The following is a 25,825-nucleotide window of genomic DNA, read 5'->3' on the forward strand; positions in this document are numbered from 1 at the left end:
TGCAGAGATGTAAGTGGAAAACATATTTGCAACAAAAGTAGCTAGACACTTAAAAAAAGACATCTGGGAATTTGGAGAATCAGAGAGACACACTGTCATATCATAATGATATATTCAACTGCTTTTTTAAAAATGAAAGATGAACGTTCTGGGGGCATTTTGACACAGAAAGGGTTAATAAATGCATACTATTTCTGAGTATTGGTTTCTAAATATTGTTCTGGAGGGCTTTCAATACACCCCACAGTTTTTTGTGGTCCTGTTATTTGTTTAATGTCCGTTCCGGAGGCATTTTGGCCTGGAAAGGGTTAATAAATGCGTGCGCGCTCCGCGTTTTGATATCTAAAATATTGTTCTGGAGCCCCTGCAAGGTATGCCACTGTCTTTTGCAGAATTATAATTTGTTTAATTCCTGTTCTGGGCCTATCCAGGATGTTCCGGAGGGATTTTGGCCTGGAAAGGGTTAATAAATGCACGTTCTCTCCCTGTTTTGATTTCTAAAATATTGTTCTGGAGCCCCTGAAAGGCATGCCACTGTTTTTTGCTGTGGTATGATTTGTTTAATGCCCGTTCCAGGCTGTTCCGGGCTATTTTGGGCCGTTCTGGAGGCATTTTGGCCTGGAAAGGGTTAATAAATGCATGCTCTCTACGCATTTTGATATCTAAAATATTGTTCTGGAGCCTTTGAAAGACCTGCCACTGTTTTTTGCTGTGGTATGATTTCCTGAATGCCCGTTCCGGCTGTTCCGGGCCATTTTGGGCCTTTCTGGAGGCATTTTGGCCTGGAAAGGGTTAATAAATGTGCGCTCCCTCCGCATTTCAATTTCTAAAATATTGTTCTGGAGCCCCTGCAAGGCATGCCACTGTTTTTTTGCTGTGGTATGATTTGTTTAATGCCCGTCCCGGGCCATTTTCTGCTGTTCCGGATGCATTTTGGCCTGGAAAGGGTTAATAAATGCATGCTTTCCCCGTGTTTTGATTTCTAAAATATTGTTCTAGAGCCCCTGCAAGGCATGCCACTGTTTTTTGCTGTGGTATGATTTGTTTAATGCCCGTTCCGGGCCGTTCCGGCTTTTACCCCGTCCCCTCAGATAGTGAGTGAAGCAGAAAGCCCAGCCCAACAAGCTCCGATCAGGTTTGGCAGCTTCCAAGAGTCCAGCCAGAAGTAAACAAGACCAGGCTGGAGGGGCTGATGAACGAAGGCAGGAGGGCGGGGAAAGGAGAGTGGGAGAAACAGGGAGGGGGCTGGCAAAGGAGAGGTGGGACAGCAGTCAGGGAAACAGCAGCTGAAGACGCACACGCAGGAGCAAGACAGGAGTGGCTGGAGGCTTCAGAAACAGCTGCGGGGGGGGGCAGAGAGAAGACAGCAAGAGATCTCTGGCAGCAAAACTGAGAAGGGCAAACAGCGACAGCAGCTGGGGAGAGCTGGACCAGCTCCGGGAGGGCCTTACAGCCAAGGGATGGCTACAGTAGGGGAAGGGATGCAGGCAATGAGTTCTTGAGACTGTAGAGGGTGAACGAGGGTACTTACTGAAAATAAAGCAAAGTAGTAACCTCGGGCAGATGAGGAGCCTGGGAGGGAGGCCCCAGCTGGCCAGTCCATAAGGGTACCCCTGGTCTGAGGCCAGTTGCACCGTAACGCTGGGTCAATATACTTACTGTTCTGGAAGGGTGACCTACAGATACTGCTGAACCACTCCCTCCTCTTTAACTTTTCCCAGCTCCGGTTGCCAGGTTTCATATAACCTGTACCTTTGCCCACGGTGTCAATGAACACTGTTTCTGTTTAGTTCAATAGCAGAGAGGTTAATATTGAGTCTGTAGCCACAATCAGAGTGCAAGCACCGGTTGTATCACCCTTGATGGCAGAGGACAAAGGGCAGTTTCCTCCCACAGGAGGTGTGGGGAAAGTTGCCCTGTAGGCTGCAGTTGGGGTTCTGTTGCGTCTCTGGTGGCAGTTCTTTCCCACTACCTAATCCCTCTCCAGTAGCATCTCAGACTTCCCACTAAAAGGAAAGGACAAAGATGGATCTGGCAGGGGCAGGACTTCTGCTCCTTCTCTGTGTGCTGTTCCCTTTATGCTTCGTTTCCTTCCAAATGCACAAGAAGAGAAGCCACCTACCTCCAGGACCCACACCCTGGCTCTTCCTGGGCAACGTCTTTCAGAAAGATGTTTTTCCTCTGGCCAACTCCTATAAGAAGGTAAGGCCCTCTCTTGTAGTCCTCTTTCATAGCCTCCATGTGGTGCAGAGGAAAGTTTAGCTTTGGATGAAAGGTTGGATAAAGGAAGGTGGCCAGTTTAATTTCTCCTTCCTTTACTCATTGTTGCTTGAGTCTGCTGCTTAGATTTCTGAATGTGGCTTCTGAATATGTCCTTTCACTGGTTTTAGTTGAGTTCCTTATTACTTGCTTGGTTGCTTTTTATCTGTTTCATGAGAGGAAATGTATCATTTACAAGTCACCTTGAGGGTCTGGTAGGACAGCAGATTGAAGACAAGTACCACGATGCACACAAAATAAAGTATATATATAGTTGCATTAGGTCACAACGGACCATTGGCTGATCTAGCATCTTTTTCTTGAAATTTTGTGTTGGAGGTGTGATTGGTATAAACCCCTTCCAGAGTATTTGCTAGCATTGTTAAGAAGAATTTTCTTAACCAGGAAGTCCAGTCATCCATTTATTTTCCTCTTGTTAAGAATTTGGAGTCTTGTATAAAAAAGGAATTCCATTTTGATCAAAAGGGAAATTTGAAATTTAAAAAAAGGGCAGGAAAAGGGGTTCAACAAAATTTCAGAACTCCATTCTGCAGATGCTCGGGACAGGGAATGTCTACCCAAACCTGCCTACCTACCTGCTAGAACACCCTGTGGTGTCTAACATCAAAATAAATAAAAACCCTCAAGGGCTTAAGCTACCAAAGGGTGCATAGAGGTGTAGCAGAAAACTGCAAAGAGAAATCGAGAGAACAGGAGTGGCCTGGTATATGCAAGCACCATGCGTTTGCTTAGGCTTGTTTTGGCTTGAAGAGATTGTAAATGGTTTCCCAGTAAGGGCTTCCTAATGGAGTCTATGCAAGCAATCAAGCATGCGACCTTGATTGGTGGGAGAGGTTATATAAGGCATTAGGTTCGCCCTGGCCGGGGACCTTTTTTCCCCTCGAGAGGGCTGTATTTACTAGGAAGTTATGTTAGTTCTCCTTGTTGCAAATTGAGAATATTTGGGGGTTTTGTTGTTGTTGTTGTTAACTCTCTTTAAAATAAACCTTGATATTTTGTAAAGCTGATGAGCGACTGTGCTCACTGGTGAATACAGTTTACTCCAGAAACGAACCAGAGCCTAGAGAGACAACCCTTGAGGAAAGGGAAGCTTTCAGTCTTATTTTCAAATGAACTGCATCTTGCTTGCCTAGAGTCTGAAGGGGCTGTGATCAGCATTCGGGGCCAGGGCGTGAGGTTGCAGGTTCATACACCTTGCCATTAATCTCACGGGATATTCCTGGTGATGGCAGGCTTCCCCAACTCTTAGCTCCAAAGCAGATGCAATAAAGGCTGAAAGGGCCATCTGTCCCAGCAGCTAGCATTTCTCCACAGAGTAGGGTTGCCAGCTCTCTCCCCAACCCCCGGCCACCAGCAGGGGATGGGGGGGCAGGGTTGCCAGATCCAGGTTGTGAAACTCCTGGAGATTTGGAGCATGAGCCTGGGGGCGGGGACAGGGGCCCTCAGTGGGGTACAATGCCACAGAGTCCACCCTCCAAAGCATCAATTTTCTCCATGGGAACTGATCTCTGTAGTCTGGAGATGAGCTGTAACTCCAGGGGATCCCAGATTCCACCTGGAGGCTGGCATCCTTACTTCAGAGGCCTCTGCTGAATGGAAAAAAAGAAAAAGAGGCCAGCCAAGGGGATGGTGTGTGGAAGGGGGTCCTGGCTTGGAAGGAAAGGTCTGATTCTTAAGTGTGAGGATGTGTCACTGGCAACCAAGATCAAGTTAATTCATGCCATCGTATTCCCTATTACTATGTATGGGTGTGAAAGCTGGACAGTGAAGAAAGCTGGTAGGAAGAAAGTAGATTCTTCTGAAATGTGGTGTTGGAGGAGAGTGTTATGGATACCGTGGACTGCCAAAAAACAAAACAAATCAGTGGGTTATAGATCAAATCAAGCCTGAACTGACCCTAGAAGCTAAAATGACTAAACTGAGGCTATTGTACTTTGGTCACAATATGTGTAGACAAGAGTCACTGGAAAAGACAATCATACTAGGAAAAATTTAAGGCAGCAGGAAAAGAGGAAGACCCAACAAGAGGTGGATTGACTCAATAAAGGAAGCCACAGCCCTCCCTCAAATTCTTAGTCCTCCTAAAGGCAATCATGAGTTTCTTACTGCATGAAGGAATATTTTCTAGCAAGTACCAGTTTTTACTAATGCTCTTTTTTTTACCCCCTCACTTATATCATTATAAGAAAAATTATATATAATCTGATCACAAGCAGTTTTTTCTTTGTTCATAAGTAAACATGAAATTCTAACAAAATTCTAATATATCATTTCTCCATTGTTGGTCCACCACACACAAGTAAGGAAATTATTAGTTCCCTCAGTCAAGCTCTGGTCTTTTCCTTTCCTGCCGCAGGCCAGATTGACTGGGGGGGGGGGGGCTCTTAATATGAGCATTGGCAACCTTACCAACTGCCCGTGCTCAGTGAGCTCCTGCTCCCTGGGCCCTAAAATCCAAAACTTCCAATGGAAATAATATGCAAACGTGAAACTGGCATGGGTTAAATTCGTAAAACACTAGTTCTGATAGCTCAGGGTTGCTCCTAAACCAACCCCCTTTTTTGTAACAGATGGGATATTTTCCACTTTCCCTATCTGTGTTGCCTTTTCCCCAAATGTGGACCCAAAATGGTTTACATTGCTCTCCTGTCCTCAATTTTATCCTCCCGGTGACCCACTGCACCCAGCAAGTTTCTGTGGCAGAGGTGGGATTACAACCTGAGTCTTCTAGATCCTAGTCAGATATTGTAAGCACTATGCTACACTGGCTCTGATAGGTGTGGGAGGTCCCCCGTCCCCCGGGTTCATAATGGAGGGGATAATTTCCATCCTCCCTGTCTGTACTGCCACCACCTTCCTTGTGGGGCTGGAGATGATCTGGGTTAGAATATTCCAATTTCCTTCATTTTCAGCACTTCAGGTACCATCAAGCTGGTGGCTGATTTTGAAACCTTCAGCTTTATTTTTCTGATGCCTGCCACAAAGAGACAACCTTATTTTCCATTGCAAATAAGCAGGTATATATGTGGAGATAAACCTGCCCCAGGATGGCCTGTTTCCCTTCATTTTTGGCACTGCAACTCCTATCATAATCCTGACGTTGATAGCCAATTTTCAAAAGTCTAGTTTTATTTCCTGATGAGTTGTGCCTGCTACAAACAAACATAACTTCCATCAAAAATACCTTGGGGGGGGGATTTGGAGCTGTTCTGGTCCAGCATATCCCAATTCCCTTCATTGTTGGCACTGCAACTCCCATGATCAATCTGAATCTGGTGGCGAATTTTGCAATGCTTGGCTTTATCTGATGAGTTTGTGGCAGGCAAAACAGACAACTGCCGCAGCTATTCCAAACACACAAACACCCCGAGAGAGACAGAGAGAGTTAATGAGTGAGTTAGTTCTGGAGGTATTCAGGACTAGGATTTTCTGATTCCCTTGATTTTTGGCACTGCAACTCCCATGAAGGAGATTGCTCATTTTGGCTATCACCTAACAGTATTTTCTGAACCTAGCGTAGGGCTCTCTGGCTAATAAACTATACAGGAATCTTTATTTGGCAGTTAAAAATAGTTTATTGACATCATTAACCAGAGGACTTTATTTGTAGAGAGCCCTTTTGCTCGTTCCCTTGAAGCTTCTCTACCTGAATAATCACTCCCATCCCTTAGTCTATGTTTGGGTCTTCTTTACCACTCATCTCTTAAAGGAACCTTATCTTCATGCCTAGCTGTGTTTTCTGATGAGTTATGCCTTCCACATACAGACTACCTTACATCCAAACTAGATGTGATGGCTTTCTCATGTCCAACACAGGCACGCTGATGCCATTTTAATGCCTAAAATGGGAAAATTAAAAAATGCTGTGGTTGTTTGGCACTTGAAAAGATGTGTGTGGGTCATGGTGGAAATAATAGTGCCTCTTCCCACTGCACTGCCTCACAGCATTTTTTAAATCACTCATCTTAGGCATTAAAATGGTGGCATGTCAGACTTGAGGAAGCTGTCATGTCTAGTGTTGCCCTTTGTTTCCACTGCAGATAACCTGGGGGTGTGTGGGTGTTAGGAGATAATGTGGGCCAGAATGATTCAATATTTGGCACTAATTTTAACCCTCCTAGTTTTATTTTTGAATGAGTTATACCTGCCACAGATGGATTCGTCATCGATTGTGTTGTGTGTTGTCCACACTGGGTGTACTGACATGATTATTTTATTTTCAACTCCTTTAGTTTGTATTATCTGAACACACAGCTTCTTTGTGGTTGAGCTACTGATGAGTTTATTTGTTCGGTATCAGGAAAACATTAACATAGGAATGCTTGGAAATATTTAGCACTGGGGTATAGTTGGAGGAACCTCATAATTTTTTCCCAAGTAACTTCTAATGAAATAAGGAGATGGAAAGAAAACGAGTCTTGTTCATTGGTCTGCCAGGCCATACTGTCATCTAGTCTCATGTTACATGTATTTTGTGCAAAAGGGAGCAGATTGTTCAAAAGTTGGGCAGACATTGCAACATAAAAATAAGGAACCAAAAGTTATTATTTTGCCCTGCTTGCTTTTACTCTCAGCAGTGCCAATCAAGATATTCAAGTATTTCTTTCAAGACTGTTCAAGAGGAAACCTTCCAGATTTTTACTCCTTGAACCAACCAAAGAGTGACTAAAGAGTGTTGAGATGCATTGACTGGTCATAAGATAGCGCTTGTGAGGTGTTTTTTGAATTTTGGATCACATGAGAACTGATTCCAAAAATAATTCCATTTATGTAGGATTAAGATGATCATAACCGAAGGGCAAAGGGCAACAAACTTAGGGCAGTTGCCCCCGAACAGGGCTCATTGCCTTATGAGTAACAGTCTGTCTGGTTCTGTCTTCAGCTGATGAAGAAGTATGGCCCCGTCTTCACTGTCTGGAAGGGACCAAAGCCTATGGTTGTGCTATGTGGATATGAGGCGGTGAAAGAGGCTTTGGTGGATCACTCTGAAGAGTTTGGTGGGCGACCCCTCATCCCTATCAATTACCGAATAAGCAAGAGCCTTGGTGGGTATTGTCCTTTCTTTTTCTTTGTAGCTGCTGTTTCATATGCCATGCAGTTTTCAACTGTAACATGTTAATAAGAGGGGAAAAAACTCATTTCTCAGTTTCATGCAGTGTAGTAAAAAGAACCAATTTTAAACTTTGCCTTCCTCAAAAGAAGCAGCTTTTCCTATCTACTGTTTAGGTGGAGCTAGGTATGAAGTAAAACATGTTTATCACCAGAAACAATAACACTGTATTGAGTCCCCCTCAACTCTGGCCATGGTATATAGTTATGGAAATGCATGCCATTACCACCTCAGTGTGCCATGGAGGAAGGAAACAGAAGATGTAGTAATATTGTACCTAGTTATGCCCTCTGCTTTTTGGGGGGGGGTTCAATTGCAAATGACAATGGAGGTGAGATCCAAAGATAATTCGTTGTGTGGAATGGACCTTTCCTGCCTCCCCTCTCAAACTACAGCCCAAAATGCTGCCTCTGGGAGACTTGGGACCCTCAGTAAAAGCAAGAGGGAGAAAGTGGGGGTCTGGGATAAGAAGGAAAAATTGGAAGAAATTTCCCTTTGCATTCCACTGATGGAAATGAAAGTATATCAACATATGGTGTGATTCTCCGTTTTGTGTCTTCCTCTCTCAGTATCCTTAAGAGTAGTGTAACACTTAGTTGCAAAATGACTTATTGCTACCACAGATGAGAATAAAAGATTGAAGGGGGAAAGCACCAAAATCAATTTCTCATCTAGAAATTTTTGGTGTATCGTGAACAGACAAATTCATTTGTAATTATATCATTTCAGGAGACTCGGAAAGAAATGAGAGAAAATGGAGGGAGCAGCGCCGCTTCCTGCTTTCCACTCTTCGGGACTTTGGGATGGGAAAGAAAACCATGTCTGAGAGGGTACAGGAGGAGGCTGGTTGCCTGGTTCAGGAAATTGCAGCCACAAAAGGTGCTCCTGAGTCCAATTTACAGCAAAGAAACAGAAAGCATTTTTCTTGGGCAGGAACTTCTAGGAATGGGATTGGAAATTCAAAATGGAATGGACTGAACACTAATGGTCACCAGGAATGTTGCTTTACAGTAATCTAGATTTAAGCTCAGTTTCTTCTGCAGGTCAATGAAAAGAAGGGGAAATATTGCTAAGTAGCAGGATGGCATTGCTAAGTTTCCACATGTACTGTGCTGCAATATTTATCATCCATGACACTAGTATTCACTGGAAATACTATCGCTATCTAGTAATGCCCCCCTTTAGCTTTTACATTTTGTCCCACTGTGTCAGAGTACAGAAGAATTTTGTTCTCTTTACTATTTCCTCTGTACCTTTCTGCTAACTACCAGTATCTGATACTAGTGTCGGATGAAGCATTTTCTTTGCATTAAACCATCAAAATCCCATGATAAGGGATAATTTTGTTCTCTTTACTATTTCCTCTGTATCTTTCTGCTAACTACCAGTATCTGATACTAGTGTCGGATGAAGCATTTTCTTTGCATTAAACCATCAAAATCCCATGATAAGGGATTGATAATAGGCTCCAGCCTATATCGATATTCATTTATTCCTCTATCCATTTGTGAATAAATGTTGGCAGCATAAATATCAATTACAAAGAAAAAAAACATAATTAAAACTTTCATATTATCAGTGTACCTAAAACTCTAGATGGGGCTGCATCGGCCACTAGAAGTGGAGAACATCAAAAACATACTTGTTACTGTGGTTCCTTAGTGATACTCAGATCTCCACAAGTAATGACTCTTAAGTAATTAATTTTCTCAAGTAGAGCACTCCCTCTGCCTACATCCATGGTTTTTTAAATTTAAAATTATAGTGCTTTGAGTGCATTTGACCTTGTGCAGTTTACTTATTTACATTTATTTATTTAGAAGCTATATGTTCTCCCCTTATACTTAAGGAGCACCCAAGATCACTTACAGTGATGTGAATAATATATATACCAGCTTACAGTAATGATATGTATATTATATATGCTGTACATGGTACAATCAAACATATACACAATGAGGGAATTAACCAAGTGTATACAAATATATTTAAAGCATCAAAGATACATTAAGAACATAGCAAAATTCAATAAACTCAGATACAGCAGAGAAAAACATATCTTTAAAAGTAGCAGAGATAAAATAAGTTTTAAAATTCCAAAATAGTCACAAAAACAGAGTAATGAAACCCAGATTTAGAAATATTCAGCCGCACTGAATAATGCTACATGTGTAACGGTTATGAATAATTCTGAATCAAAATTGTATTGTTCTGGATATTTGGAATGAGTTTTAATATGCAAAGTCCTATTGACTTCTATAGAAAGCAGGCAGGGCTGCTTGCAAGAGGAGGAAAGTGAACTACTGTATTCCTCAGATAGCTTGGCCTGGCTTCTTGAGAAAGGAAACTAGCACTCCTCAGGGGGTGGGCAGAGGGCTCAGGGTCCCCTGATTAGTGTTGTCATGGTTTTGTGAGTGATGTCTGTCTGTGCTTTTGACATTCTGAAGCAGCACAGCCATAGAAGGTATTTTCATATTGGTTCTTTTGAAATGAGAGGAGGACACAGTTGCTTATATAATTCCTGTTTTCCCCTGATTGTTTGTTGTGTTCTGCATGCTGTAACACTCTTCTCTGTGTCCATTTCTAATCACCTCAACTTACATTCGATTTGCTCTCTACTCCTTAGTGGACATTAGGAATAAAATAGATTAAGTAGATGGTAGATTAATAGGGAAATTTTATATCCAGTTTCAGCCCCTTTAGGGGAATACCCAGCATGTGTGTTTCCTGAAGCGGGGAGCGGAGCCGCTTAGGGGCTGGTGTGATGTCACAGACAGCATCCATGCCACTTGTGCTGTGCAAAGTGGCACTGATGCTGGCGCAGGGTGATTTACGCCGGCTCTGGCGAGGGACGCAACAGCACAAGCCTTGTATGCCAGCGCTGCTTCTCCAGCAGTGCTTTTCCAGTGTGAATGCTTGCACTGGAGTACACTGACTGGGGCACTCTCGGGGTGATCTTGGGGGCGGAACTGCCTTTAGGCAGCTTCCAAAGCCCTTTCACCGCAGGAACATGCTATTTTGCATGCGTCAAGTTACACCTGCAAAATAGGTGGCGTAGCCCCGTGAAACTCAATGGGGGAGCTTTACAGGGATTTTTAAAAAGTAGGGTTTTTAATTTTCTTTGCAGTCCAAGAAGCCTCTCGGGAGGTGGCTGAAAGTGCTGGAAGAAAGATAACGACACCAATAGTGGATGGGCATCACTTTAACTCCTGCACTGTAACATTTAAGAAATATCGCCGATGTTAATGCTCAGGTAGAAGTAATGAGTGCAGTGCCTCAAGCTCAAAATGTATAAGGAATTATTTTAGGTTTAAATCTGGAATAACTACTGTGAGAACGGAGGTCCATGTTATGTGCCCCCATTCTGTTTCTCCTACAGGACAGGCCTTTGATCCAACAAGTAGTGTCTTCAGTGCTGTTTCTGATGTGCTCTGCTGTGTTATCTTTGGAACTCGGTTTGACTATAAAGATCCTGTCTTCCAAGAGCACCTGCGCGTTATTGATGACTTCATGAACTTCCTTCATGCTTCCTTTGGACTGGTATGTTGCATCTTCTGTACTCTGTATCTGACTTCTCATGCAGAGTCAAGAGTGTTCAATCTTGGTCTGGTCAGGCAAACCATAGAATTCTTTAAAAATGTTGGGAAGAACAATTGATAGAATAATTTATCTATAAAGGTAGGGGAAATAGGATACCCTTTAAATTAAGAGTAGCAACCATGTTGTAATGGAAAACTAGTTGGGAAAAGCCTGATCTACAACAGATTGGGACTATGATATGGTTGGTGGGCACCAGGTAAAGCAGCCTGAAACTAAGCAGGTGTGGGTCAGGTCATTGCATGGTTGAAAGACCTCCTGAGAATATAAGGATGTAGCACTGGATTCTGTGAGAGAAAAAGGACATGAAAAAGTCAGTCTCCATATGAGGCAATCCAAGTCTAAATATGGACGGATCTGTTTTGACTTATATCAGAGTTAGGAATGTGAACTGGAGAGTTTGTAGTTTGACCCCTTTCCCCCAAAAATTCTAAATTTACCCCAGACACTATTTCAGCATAGTTCTTCTGTCTAAACATCAACAGCAGAGGTTGCACACAGGGCATATGGGTGCCCACCATGACAAGAAAAAAATGTTGGAACAAAAAACACCCTTAGGGGAAATATTTCAATTATTTTTATGAATGAATGGGTTCCATTAAAGAAGACATCAGCAAAACCTGCTGTTTCACAAGCTGCTCTTATAGCATGGGGATTGATCCAGTCAGCTGGGCTCTGAGTAGGAGTGGGAAAGAGAGCTGATGGAGTGCTGAATGTACCTAATTGAGGAAGGTGATTTCAGCTGATTGTGGAAGTTGATTATTGTCGATTGGGTCTGCTTTGCCTGGGGCTGACTGCTAGCCCTGCCTTCTTCTGGGTAAGCCTTTAATTGTGTTAGGCTCCCTCTTGCCAGAGGCAGACCACAGTCAGCCAGGCTCTGAGTAGGAGTGGGAAAGAGAGCTGATAGAGTGGTGAGTGTTTTGTTTCTTTTTTGCTTTCCTTAACTTCTGGGGAGCATTAGCTGAAGTTACTGTGTGGATGTTGTCTGAGGGTGTGTATAGCCTGCTGTAGAGTGGTGCCTGTTTGAATAAGTGTTGTTTCTGTTTATCTTTTTTGCCTGGGTAGTAGCTGAGTATACCTATTTGAGGAAGATGGTTGTTGTAGATTGTCTGCTTTGCCTGGGGCAGACTTCTGGCCCCAATTTCTGGATTTCCAAAAGGCTTTTGACAAAGTTCCCCACCAAAGACTGCTAAGCAAACTTCGTAGTCATGGGATAAGAGGACAAGTCCTCTTATGGATTGAGAGCTGGCTGAAAAATAGGAAGCAGAGAATAGGAAAAAATAGTCAGTTCTCACAATGGAGGGTTGTGAGCAGTGGGGTCCCTCGGGGATCTGTGTTGGGACTGGTGCTTTTCAACCTGTTCATTATTAACCTGGCGCTGGGGTGAACAGTGCTGTTCACCAGGAGGCAGGAGCCAGCAAGAAGTGCTCATCTAAACCCACCTCCCTAGAGGAGCTGGGAGCTGGCAAGCAGTGCCGATCTGAACCCCCCAATTCAGATTCCACTCATTTTTGGTGTGGAAGTTGGACGATGAAGAAAGCCGACAGGAAGATTCCTTTGAAATGTGTGTTGGAGGACCCTTTTAGGGATACCATGGACTGCCAAAAAGACAAATCAGTGGGTTCTAGATCAAATCAATCCTGAACTATCTCTAGAAGCTAAAATGACTACACTAAGACTATTGTACTTTGGTCACGTTATTAGAAGGCAACTCATTGGAAAAGACAATAACGCTACGAAAAACTGAAGGCAGAAGGAAAACAGGAAGACCCAACATGAGATGGATTGACTCTGTAAAGGAAGCCTCAGTTTGCAGGACCTGAGCAAGGCTGTTAACAATAGGACATTTTGGAGGTCATTAATTCATAGGGTCACCATAAGTCGGAAGTGACATGATGGTATTTAACACACATGCCTTTCTCCCTGTGACCTCTTGGTCTTTTATATGGCTCCCACATGCTTTCATTGCCATGTTTTCCCTTTTCCCCATTTAAAAGTCCTGGAATATTGTATCCGTTGACTCTTTGGTATGAGCTGTCTTGATTTTTATGTTCCCCTGCTCCATGGGCTTTCCCTCCAGAAGTCAATTAAAAAGCTGGTCTGTGAACTTTTTCAGATTCCAGTCACAGCCTCCACAACCATGTCTAAGCGGACACACATGCAGTATCTAACTGTATGCATCATCTCCTCTGTAGATATACAACACTTTCCCCAAAATAATGGACTTTCTACCTGGACCTCATAAGACGCTTCTGTCAGGTTGTGAAAAGTTGTTTGCCTGCTTCCATGAGAGGGTGAAGGCCCACAAACAGACTCTGGACCCTGAAAACCCTCGCGATTATATAGACTGCCTCCTGATCAAGATGGAAGAGGTAAGGGATTCATAATTTTTTTTCAAGTTTTTGTAACTGTCAAGGATGTCAAAAGGGTTCTTCCAAATTCTTCATTATGCTGGAAGTTAAAACAAACAAAGGGGATGGAAGAAAAAAAGAGTTTTCCACCCACTGTCTTAAGTCCTTGGTTTTCTCCCTAAAGGCAATTATCATTTAAGAAAATTATGTAACATCATAGAATATGAAGTCAACTCACATTGGCTGAAGCAGTTGCTGAAAATAGCTCAAAGTTATTCATTGAGAGGCTTGACTCCCTACCTGAGGATGTCAAGATATGTGTAGAGCCAGATGACAACTTGACTTTTAAAACCCAGGTCTGTACCTTGTGCTGTGTTTCACAAAGTGGACTAAGAACTGGATCGATTACAGGCTCAGGGAATTATGGAACCTCTCAATTTCTCTAACTGGGCTGCCCCAATAGTTCCTGTATGTGTACACACACACACACACACACACACACACCTATTTGAATGAGGTAGCCAAACTGGACTCATATCCAGTCCCAAGGATTGAGGACCTATATGCCATCCAAGCTGAACTAAAACTTTCACAAAAATTAAGGGATGCATACCTCCAAATTCCCTTGAATGATAGCTTTGTGACAATAAACAATTCAGAAGGACTATTTCCTTACGGCCAGCTCCCCTTTGGAGTTTCAGTGTTTCCTGGGATTTTTCAGAGAGTTAGGGACAGTCTGATCTAAGGGATGTCTGTGTATATCTTGATGACCTTCTAACCACAGGAGAAAGTGAGAATTTGGAATCAGACCGGAAACCAATGTAGCTGTATCAAAATGGGCAACAAATGTTCCAGTTGGCTAGCCACTGACAGTAGTTGGGCTGCATTCTGGACCAGCTGTAGTTTCCAGATTGGCTTCAAAAGCAGCCCCACATAGAGCGGGGTTGCAGAAATCCAACTGTGAGGTTAAAGAAACATGGATCAGCATGGCCACATAGGCTGAGATTAGTTAATGAGAGAGTTGGCAAAGTAGATTCAGCTGATAGAAGGTGCTCCTGGCCACATGTCAACCTGCTTTTCAAACAGCAAGGCAGGGTCCATGAGTACCAATCAGGGGCCAGCCAGAGCTGGGGGGTATTAGCCCTACTTATATCATAGCTGAGGGGTGGGAAGGAGTAGGGCCAGGGATTGAGGCTCCATGTCTGTGGGATACCCCCCACCCCTTAAAGGGTCTGGTCCCTGCCATCAGTCCCTGGGCAGCTGGCAGAGTTGACAAGGACTCCAGCAATTTCCCTCTTGTGGAGATGCCAAGCAAGCTTTCAACCCAAGGGATGCGCTTTGAAAGGGGCACAGGGACATGCCAAGGAGAGTCTGTCCAGTGACAGGTGTTTCCCGCTCACCAGCGGGCATGCCACCAAGCAGCCCAGCCACACTGCCAAAGGCACCCCTGTGCCATCCCCCTGGCCACCTTCACCAGTAGCGAAGTAGGAGAGGGAGCCACTGGGGTGGGCTCAGATGTGGAGGCATGCAGCAGAAGTGGTCTGGGACTGGAATGACTGTCATTCCACTTTGGGCATTGTCATTCCATCGCAGAGCAATCTGTCTGTGCCCAAAGACCATCATTTGTGGCAGGACTCTAGGTGCTCCCATTCAGTTGTCCCTCCAGGGCCCCAGCAAGGGCTCTGACTCCCCTGCTACAGCATCCGGGACCTGACTCAGCTGCCTGCCTCCCCTACCAGTGCCCTCTTCACCCCCTGCATTGACTCCCCATCAGACATTGACTCCATGAACTCCCACGATCCCTCAGTGAGACCTTCCCAGATGTCTTCCCCCGGGTGACAGAGCCCCCCCCCTTCCTAGAGGAGACACACAGCTATTAACGTCATTCATCTACTCTATTCATTGCCCAACTTTCTGCCCCACGGGACCCAAATGGCTTACATCATTCTCCTCTCCTCCATTTTATACTCACCACAGCCCTGTGAGAGAGGTTAGACTGAGCGTGTGTCGACTGGCCCAAGGCCCCCCAGCCAGCTTCCCTGGCATGAATGGGGATTCTCAGACTCTAACCACCACACCCAGCTGGTTCGTTCACCCAGACCACCCACTGGCCCATCCCCCCCCCCCTTCACACAGCAGCCTGTGAGGGGGAGAAGCTGGTGTTAGGTCAGCCTTGGAGGTGCTGCTGGACTCCAGCTGAGTTTTCCCACACTTATAATGGCCGCTTCCTTCCTTCCTTAAGAGCTCAATTTCCCATAATTAATAACAACCTTGCAATCGACCATGAGGGAGGGAGGAAGCAGACCAGCAGCCATTACTGACAACAAGTCTGAAAAGGTCAGTACATTTAAAATTCTCCTGGGGGCATTTTTGGAGGTAGAGCCCCCAAATTCACAGAGTAGCTTGAAGGGACTCTCCTTGCACAACCCCCAAAGTTTGGTGAAGATTGGGTCGGGGGATCCGATTTTATGGGGTCCAGAAGGGTCTGCTCCTCTCCTCCATAGACAATCAATGCAAAGTCTATGGAACACACATGAACACATGAAGCTGCCTTCTACTGAATCAGACCCTTGGTCCATCAAAGTCAGTATTGTCTACTCAGACCGGCAGCGGCTCTCCAGGGTCTCAAGCAGAGGTCTTTCACATCACCTGCTTGCCTAGTCCCTTTAACTGGAGATGCCGGGGACTGAACCTGGGACCTGTTTGACTTCAGTTGCCTATTTGACTTCAGCTTTCTCCCCAGGTTTGTGCATTCAGTAAACTTGAACTGGAAATTTACTGAAATGGCTAATTTCGGGTTTATTTTCGGTTCGGGTTTATCAATACAATACCAATATGCACACACCTACAATCCATCTACCAAATCACCTGCCGCTACTGCTCAAGGCTCTGATCCTTCAAGGGAATGAGTCAAAGGGTTGCCTGGCAGGCTCGTCCAGCATGTAGAGTGGGGCAGCTGCCAGACACCCCCCCCCCCAAACCACCAACAAGTCCTGTCCTCTGCCAAAGGGAGGGACAGGCAAAGTGTATGGCCCGGTGTAGGGCTGAAACTGTCCCCCTTCCGAAAATTATCCCAGGAAACCTTCGTGGGATCTCTTCCAATTGCATGACAGGGGTCATGGTGCCAGGAGGCCGTGGTTCATGCTGCCCCCGCACGAATGCAATGCTGGGCTTGAGTGTGGGAGATGACCTCACTGGGGCAGCACCTGGCCTCAAGTGAGGAAATGGGGGAACAGGTTTGGGTTCCTCATCCTTGCTTACCTGTCGGTGCGCAGTCGCCCCTTTGGGTCGAGCCCCAAGAGGTGGGGTACCTGTTTGGGTTCTGAAATGGGAGAGGCCAGCCATTGAGTATGGACTTTTTTCTCCCATTTGGCTGTTAGTGCTAAGTTCTTGCCTTGTAGTGCTAAGTGGCCCCTCTGAGTTTTTCCCACCATCGAAGTGCCTTGCCGCTTGCTCTAAGTCTGAATGGCAGGGAGCTCTGAGACAGAGTCCCATGCCAGGTGCCCTACCTTGTGAATTATGTGGTGTCCTGGCCAAGGTTTTTGTTGGGGGGGGGGAGCTGTGATGGGTTGCTGGGGTAGGGGCTTGGCCACCCCAGGGGAGGGAAGGGATTGGTTGTGCCTGTGGCCGGCATCCTGAGCTCCTCCAAGTCTAATGGGCATGGCTGCGGCAGGGCTTCTCTATATTCAGAAAGCAGTCCAATAATGCAAGTAATAAAACTAAATAGGGTTACTGCCCCTTATAACTGGCTAAAGTACAAAGAAGCTATTATATGTATTTTCTGTCATAATCATGGGAAATTGCTATTAGCTTGATTTCCTAATATAACTACTTATATTTCCTTTCTTACGGAATCCAGCTATGGACAACCACACTCTACTTCCCATACCCAATCTCTACTTCTGCTTCGTTTTGTAAAATTTCTCCTCTTTCCTTCCCAACTAATTTTACAGGAGCAAAACTCCGCTGATGATTTTTACATCCCTGAAGAAATCGTTACCTCTGTTTTTGGCCTCTTCCTTGCTGGGACAGGGACCACAAGCAAGACCTTGCTCTACTCCCTCTTTGTGATGGCCAAGCTCCCTCACATTCAAGGTATGTAGAGTCCAGAAAACCACAAAGCTGTTGGGACTCCTTTGGGCCACACAAAGATCCGGAAAGACTGCCAAGCCAGGGGGATCAAGGGTTTCTCGTAAAGGGTTTTTTTTCTCAAAGAACTCTTCAGCTGCATGAGCTCTAACAAGAAGTTGCTGCACACTCCTCATTATTAAGTTCCTTCTGAGGGTTTCCAGGAGACTTAATTGCCCCTGTATGAAAGAGACAGTCTAGAATTGCCTTCACTGTGTGATTTCCTACCTTCATCCACGGATGTGTACTACAAGATGACAGTTGATACATCTAGTTTGATTGTGTGAGGCCATTTGTCAGCGGGAAATGGACTGCGGAGTAGTCGATGGGCGGGGATGGTTTTAACTATTCAAAATGTGGTACGTGTTTGTAGGTAAGAACATCACCTAAACCTTGCTGAACCAAAATTGATTGATAAGAGCAACTGATAATTTTGGATGTCTGTTCGGTTATTTTGGTTGACAGCATGGTGTAGTGGTTAAGAGCAGTGGTTTGGAGCGGTGAACTCAGATCTGGAGAACTGGGTTTGATTCCCCACTCCTACACATGAGCGGCGGAGCTAATCTGGTGAACTGGATATGTTTGCCCACTCCTACACATGAAGCCAGCTGGGAGACCTTGGGCTAGTCACACTCCCAGCCCCTCCTACCTCACAGGGTGTCTGTTGTGGGGAGGGGAGGGGAAGGTGATTGTAAGCTGGTTTGATTCTCCCTTGTGGTAGAGAAAGTCGGCATATAAAAACCAACTCCTCCTCCTCCTCCTTCTCCATCTCCTCCTCCTCCTTCTGCTCCTCCTCATCTATGAATTTGTCAAGGATTCTAAAAAGGGCCAAGTGTCAAGGGTTTCTAAGCTAATAGAAATCTTGTGGGAAAGAACTGTTAATTGTCCATTGTATGAAAAGTGCATTTGTATCTGTCCTGAACCATTTGCCAATACATTTCATAAGATGATCCCCAATGCTAGTGAGCAAATGATTTCCATCTCCACTAGTTCTCTACCCCACAGTTTGCTATTTTAGAGAGTTATTATTTTGTAAACCTCTGTAATATATCCAGGATCTTTTTCCTAAGCTAAAAAGCTGAAAAATGTTTTGGTGATATGAACATGTCCACTTTGGGAAGCAAATTCCCAAGGGAGAGGTATTTTCCTGCAAATTTCCATCTTTGCTTGTCACTTCACAGAATGAGTCCCATGCTAGTTGTGTGTATTTAAGAGAAAATTTGACCTTTTGTTTGGGAAATGAAAAAGATTTGTGAGAGAAGGGAGCTTGGAATTTGAGAAATACATCTTCTGAATGTTATTCATCGCAGCAAAAGTCCAAGAAGAGATTGATGAGGTGGTAGGTGCCAATCGTGCCCCTAACATGGAAGACCGTGTGAGGATGCCCTTCACCAATGCAGTTGTCCATGAGATTCAGCGTTACGAAATTCTGGCTTTTGAGAGTATGCCGCGTGAAATGACTTGTCACACAGTTTTCAGAGGTTTCACCATTCCCCAGGTATGATGACTTGAGAAATCATTAGATCTTTTGGGAAAAAAATGAATAATTTGTGATCACATTAACACATGGGATATTCTAATATGGTGGTAACCCCCCATGGACCCCCAGGGAGAGGAACCTAGTAGGGGGGATCTCTGTCTTTTTGTCATCTGCACCAAGGAGAACACTAGATGTTGGATGGTATAGCTTTTATTGAATAGCATCAGTAAGGAAGTCAGTTTTAAAAGAATAATAGATAAGCAAGTTTGCCGTTTTGCTGTAGCTCAGTTCCTGTGCTTTTGACAGTGGAATGGCGAGTAGCAGAGTAAGAAGCTGAGCCGTCTCTATTGTGACATTGCCAAATTTGTCATGTAAAGAACAGCTGCAAGTGTTACATAACTGTCTGACAAGCAATCTTCAAAAGCACACAGGACTCCTTCTAAAACAATCAGCTTGTTACCCCAGGGAGGAACAGCTGGCACATCTTGGCTGGTGGGCCTCATGGAATGGTTGAGAATTTCCTCTGCTGTGTGCCTGCTAAATTGCTGCCTGGTTACCTGTGGGGGCATGATAACAGGTAATGAATAATTGCAGGAACAATTTCAGTGTTCAACTCCTCTTTTAGGACTTGATTGAGACGTTGAGGAAGGGTGTCACCACCAAGTGCTTTGCCCATTCTGCATACTTCATTCCAGGACCCACTGAGAGCAGGGGCAGACCTCTCTGCTGTTCTTACTGCTGTCTACGTGAAAGGGTTCATTTGCTAGTATCAGTTCTGAGTAGATAAACATTAGCTACACACACACGTGCATATATGCAGAAGACCCTTTCCCTAGTGTTTTCAGAACCATGGTCCTCTTATGTACTCTAGGTTCTCCTGACATGAGAGTTTATAAATCTATGGGTTCGTTGTTGAGTATTTGTTTATAAATGTAATTGCCTGAAACATTACGTGATACCTCATGCTCTTCTGAAGCTTGAGGGAGATGGGTTTCCCTTAGGACTTTTTATGGACTTAAATTGATTAGTATTTCCATTTAACGCATCATTTGATCTCTTGGCTTCAAAAAGTAACGTGGTTGTTTGCTCTGGGGTGATTGGGCTAGATATTGCAAAGGCAAGGCAGGAGAAATGGAAGTATTTAGAAAAAGTGGAGCCCCCTGGTTTTTTTCCCTGAAGGCTTTTTTTTCTTTTCAATTTTGCATCAGAAAAATATATATGTAAATTTAAGGGAGCACTGAAAAAAATAATGTGATATATGTTCTTTAAGACAAGGTTTAACTAAAAATGCCTTCAGTGGAGATTGTTAGGTGGGAAAATCTACGGGATTAGAGTATGCCAAACACGGAAAGGGGACATTTCCCTTTCCCCTCTTACCCACAATTTCCTCCTTCCCTTCCCCAAAAGCCCCTCTCAACAGAGGCAAGTAAGCAGTGGGGTCCCACAAGGATCATTTTTAGGGTTGGCAGGTGCCTGTTAATGGCGGGCAATTGCCCATCAATTAACAGGCCTGCCCGCCATCACTCAGCTGGGCAGTGAGGGAAACAGGCCAGCTAAAGGGTGGCACAATAATGTCCCTTCTGATGTAAAAGCAATGAGGGTGCTCTAGCATGTCCCTCAAAAAACTCTATGGAAACCAGAGTTTTGGAGGAATATGCTAGAGTGTCTCCGTCACCGTTTACCCCAGAAGGGACATTATTGCATGTGCATGCTATGTGCTCGCAAATCAGGTCCCCCATCAAAGTTCCCACCAATGGCAAGGGGAGACCTGGCAACTCAGCACCTAGCCATGGTGATTAAAGGGAAGCTCTACATTCAGAGATTGTAAACCTCTGAATACCAGTGGCAAGAAGCAATGTCAGGGGAATGCCTTGGCCTGCGGGCCTTGGTGTTGGGCCTCCAAGGTAACTGCTTGGCCACTGTGTGAGACAGGATACTGGACTACTGGTCTCACCCAACAGGGCTCTTCTTATGTTCTTCTAGCCTTTCCTCTTTTCCTGCTTCCTTCTCTCTTTCCTACCTACCAGCCAACCTGCCTTTTTTTCCAGAAGAAACCCACAAAAACCTATTTTCTCCCACAACTTCAAATCGTATTATATCTCTGGTCAAAAAAAGAAGAAGCTGGCCACCATTCTGATTCTCATCATAACAGTCTTATCGTAATAACCTCCCTATGCCATCATGGTTTGGATTTCTGCCAGCGTAAGGGGTAGAGTAGCCATCTATCTTTCTACAGACAAGATAATTCAAAGACAGCATAGAACAGCGAATGTTCTTTCACATTTTTACCTTTCTAAGATGATTTTTTTCAAGTTATCAAATTGACACAAGTAATGCCATCTGTCTTCTCTCCCTGAAGTACACCATGGTCATTCCAGTGCTTTCATCTGTTCACTTTGACCCGCTCCAATGGGAGAATCCAGATGAATTTAACCCAGAACATTTCTTGGATGAGAAGGGCGAGTTCAGGAAGAATGATGCTTTCATGCCTTTTTCAGCAGGTAACTGCAGTGACCTTTTTTCTGTAGTGTTTGGTGGGATCCTGGATTGTGTGTGTAAGACTGGGAGGGGATGAGAGTATGAAGGCAGTGATCCTGTGCCGTCAGAAGACAAATTGTGGGGTTACCTTCTCACAGAATTTCTCCTGCCTTAAGCAGGAAATTTACCAGCAAGCACCGGGTGGAAAGAGTTGTTTCATTCCTCTTGTTGCCTATGCAGACTCTTGGGCCTTGTTGGAAGGCAAGATGATCAGGGTAATGACCTGACAGGAAAGTACTCTTACTAAAACAGTAATATTTCTTCACAATCAGGCAAAGGATTTTTTAGAGGGCGGGGGAGAGACTTGGCAAAAAGATCTGCACATATTCATTGTCCGAATGCATGATTGATAGAAGGTTTCAGAGGGGTCAGATTCTCCAAAAGTGTGTTTAGGAGGCACAGGTTTCAAAAGTTCAGAATTATTGATCTTTTTAATTAGAATCAGTGAATGAATTAATGAAGGTATGTGATCCTAGCCAGCTATTGTGAACAGAGACCAAATTCTTCATGACTTGACCAGTGGGAGAGAAATTATCCATTTATTCTTACTCACTGCTTCATGTTATTCAACCATTGTTTCAATCCATAAAAGAACTGTCCTCTTATTCCTTGACTGCTAAGGAGTGGTGAGGAATTGGTGAGGTACCTTGTCTACATCCAAATACATTATGTCTACTGAATCAACTGTATCAATATACTTGTTAATCCACTCAAAGAACTGCAAAAGGATGGTGAGGCAGGACTTCCCTAGTATTATTCCTTTCTGTTCACCTTGTTCAGGGAAACCTTCCACTTCAGGCATCCTTTTAGGCTTAGTGGTACCTTTCCTGACCCGAGATATTCTTTCTATTTGGGCCTCAATCGGTGTTGTTTTAAATAGTTTCCAGGCATCCTGGAAGGCTTTGACTCCCTGAAATCTCATTCCCACCAATATTTTCCCAAGAATTTACCACACCATCCATTTCTGATGAGACATCTCGAACTGGCAGCCTGCCAGCTGCTGTCAGCACCCCCTTCTTATGAGTTTGTTTAAAAGCTGTTCTGCCACTTTTTTGATATGAAATGCCAGTCAATCAAATTTACATCAAGCAACAATCTGAGAGATAACTGGTATAAACAGTTCTTTAGATGGTACATAACTCAGATAGACATTAACAAAATGAATGAATCATATGATAGACGCTTCTGGAAATGTAAAGATAAAGATTGGACTTATTTTCACTCATGGTGGTCATGCAATCTGGAGGTATCGGGTATCTGCGGTGGCTGTCAGGGCAGCGGAAGCAATGGAGACGACCGAGAAGAAGAGGCAGCAGACAGAGGCTGAGAACATCGGGGGTCAACCCGGGGAGACGGCACCAGCCTTGGCCTCCAAGGCAAAAGCACCGGGGAAAGAACAGGCAGCACCGGGGCCAGCAAAGGCCACAACTACAATGGCTACAGAGCTGGCAGAGGACGGGGGGGGGGGCAAAGCTGGCAGCAGCGCCGCCACCACCGTCGGTGACAGCAGCAGCTAGACAAGCAGGGCCAGCAGCGTCAGCAGCCACGACAGTTAGGAAAGGAGGCCTCCCCACTTGGAAAGGGAGGAAGAGGAGCACGGCGGCCTTGTACTGGAGGCTGTTCCAGGAGGGCCGTGCCAGGCCCTATGATGAGGGCCGCGGGTACAAGAACTCGCTCTTGGCTTACCTGCTCCAACAGAAGTTCCCCCTGGCCACCTTCACGGACCGGGCCATGCCTTACTATCTCTGGGATTTGCAGTGGAAGGCCTACCACCAGGTGCTGGATGTGGTAGTCGTCAGGGAGAGCAGCAGGAGGATCACCACCTCCTCCACTATCCTCCTCATCAGTAACATCGGCAGCAGCACCGAGAAGGGCTGAGCAGCAGCAACAACAAGTATAAGGAGACCCCCGACTCTGCAGGCTCCCAGCCTGCATCCAAGCCTTTGCAGGCAGGCGCCGAGAGGAAAGGCCCATGGACATGGTGGCCCATGCCGCTAAAGTGTCCTGCCGTCAGGAGGGTGTGGGCGGTGGTGGCCAGGGCCTGGCGGTGGCCCTTCATCACCTTCCAGTCCTGGGAGACCATTGTCTCAGGGCTGGAGACGGAGAGGGGCTGTGGGCAGCTGCCACTGAGGGGCAGGCTGTTCACGGAAGGAGGAAGGTCCCCTGGGGGGTGCACTTGATCAATCTGTTGGTGCTGCAGGCAGTTTTCTGCAACAGGAGGCAGGAGGAGGGCATTGGGTGCGCCTTGCCCATCGCCGGCGCCCTGCAGGCGGTGCTCAATGGCCTGGGGCGGCTGCGCGAGTGGGAGCAGGGCACCCTCTGCCCAGAGCAGTGGCACATGCGCTGGCAGTGGTTTGCGGAGGTCAGCCCCCCGATCCCCTGAGGGAAGAGGGTTATTGGTGCTGGGGTGTTCTGCACAAAGGGAAGGAGTGCTCCAGGGCCTTTCGGAGTGTCACGGAGGGTTACTGAGGGAACTGTCTGTAACTGGATGTCATTGTCTGTAACTGGATGCATGTAACGCATGTATCTGGCTGCTAATGCAGGGCAGAATTCTGAATATACCATACTCAGACAGGATCTGCCCTTGCTCTTCTGGCTCTATTGACTCATTAGCCCATGCCCTTTTGGAATGCCGCTTTTACGAGGAACTTCGATCGCACTATATTTCCCCCCTTTTAATATACAAATCCAATGCCTCTGTGACTGACATAATGCCTTTTTTACTAAGTGATAGGGACCCCAAGGCTACATCGTCAGTGGCAAGATTTGTTTCAGTCCTTATATCCCTCCAACACTAGATATATGCTGCTCAAGATCAATTGATCAAAGAGCTTCTAAGGGATAAAAGGAAAGGTATCTGGCTGCACTTGCTCGGTGTACATATGTATGTAAATAATTTTTATCAATTTATCACTTTTATACCAATTTATAACCTATTTCTATCTATGATTTGTGTTTGAGTAGTTATGTCTCCTAGTGCATATGTAGAACAAAGGCAGAATAAAATCTATCAAAATCAGCCTACCCAGCCTGGCCCCAGTTGAAGATTGCTCCCATTACTTTTTTTTAAATGTAGGTTTCATTCTGTTTGGTTGTGACTCCCTGCTCCCCACAACTCCACTCCATAATGCATGTTTCTTTTTCCTCTCATAGGAAAGCGGGCATGTCCAGGGGAAGCACTGGCTCGGATGGAACTCTTCCTGTTCTTTAGCACTCTTCTCCAGAACTTCACCTTTCGGCTGGCTACAGATGATACAGAGAGGGACCTGATGTCTTCGTTTATGAAATACAGAACCAAGGGTATATACCCGCAAATCCAAGCCACTAAACGTTCAACATGATTTTGTGGCGAAAAATCCACTAATGTACTTGGGAAGGAGGGGGTAAAACCAGTACCTTTGAATATATTCGTAGGAATTTATACTGAAAGTCTGACAATTGAGTTGCCTCAGAATCAGAGTTGGATATGTACATATTACCAGCACAGATTATATACTTGTAATAGCTAGATGTTTTGGGCTATTCCAAGCAGTTCTATGAAAAAAGCCCACAAGAAAATTGCTTGCATAAAAAAACCCACGGTCATAAATGCACACAAGAAGGAAGCCCACACGGAAGGAAGCCCACACGGAAAAATACTCAAAGTATTTTTTTAAATGTACATTATGAGTTTTATTTTTTATTTTTGTAGTGCAAATAGTGGAGTTTTCAAGAAGCCAGAAGAACAATGAAGTTATGATTTGCTTGGGGTTTGAGTATCTCGCCTTTCGCACTGTCAATGGAGTGGTGACTTGGAGATGCAGGTAGAGATCCTCAGTTTCCTGTAAGAATATGGAATCATGATGATGCAGCCCATGAACGGTCACCAAAAACTACCAACTGTTGTGAAGGATTTCACAACGCTCTTAATTCCCTGTTCCACTGCAGTCATCCCAGTGTGTGGTTTCTATCTGATGGACTGCAGAGGGACCTGGCTTGCCACAAATTAACACTGGCTAATGCACAAGCAGGTCGCCCAGAGGTGAAAAAGAGAAGATACGAGGCACTACATGACATGGTTGCAGCTTCTGTGCAGGAGTATGAACAGGTGGAAGATAAACTTACTTACTTAAGGAGATTGGCTAATTTGCAGTAAAGATTTATATCTGAATTATTATTTACTTGATTCTTTATTGAATGTTGCTCCCTTATTTAATCCAGGGGGTCCCCATTCATTCCGGGTTTGTTTTCAACAGCTGGCAGAGATATAAAAACAGTGAAATAGCTTCATCTTCATTTCAAATGAAAGAATTGGCAGGGATACTAAAACAGTGGAATGGCTTTAATTTCATGTCAAATAAT

General features: G+C 44.9%; 1 protein-coding gene across 1 annotated transcript; it reads left to right on the top strand.

Annotated features, from left to right (window-relative positions):
* Positions 1-2,025: 2,025 nt before the first annotated feature.
* On the top strand, positions 2,026-24,825 carry LOC130476294 (cytochrome P450 2C20-like). Its single transcript, XM_056848221.1, has 9 exons — positions 2,026-2,202; positions 7,163-7,325; positions 8,120-8,269; positions 10,770-10,930; positions 13,183-13,359; positions 17,292-17,433; positions 18,777-18,964; positions 21,306-21,447; positions 24,638-24,825. The coding sequence occupies exons 1-9, from the start codon at positions 2,026-2,028 to the stop codon at positions 24,823-24,825; spliced, it is 1,488 nt and encodes a 495-aa protein (XP_056704199.1).
* The last annotated feature ends 1,000 nt before the right edge of the window (positions 24,826-25,825 follow it).

The sequence above is a fragment of the Euleptes europaea genome, chromosome 1 (genome assembly GCF_029931775.1).
Source record: "Euleptes europaea isolate rEulEur1 chromosome 1, rEulEur1.hap1, whole genome shotgun sequence".
NCBI classification, from domain to species: domain Eukaryota; kingdom Metazoa; phylum Chordata; class Lepidosauria; order Squamata; family Sphaerodactylidae; genus Euleptes; species Euleptes europaea.

What these genes read in the sequence shown, in the direction of transcription:
- LOC130476294 (XM_056848221.1), top strand. Translation starts at nt 2,026, where the DNA reads ATGGATCTGGCAGGGGCAGGACTTCTGCTCCTTCTCTGTGTGCTGTTC. An exon ending in GGAAATTGCAGCCACAAAAG is followed by an intron (nt 8,270 to 10,769) that starts GTGCTCCTGAGT and finishes TTTCTCCTACAG; the next exon opens with GACAGGCCTTTGATCCAACA. An exon ending in TCCTGATCAAGATGGAAGAG is followed by an intron (nt 13,360 to 17,291) that starts GTAAGGGATTCA and finishes CTAATTTTACAG; the next exon opens with GAGCAAAACTCCGCTGATGA.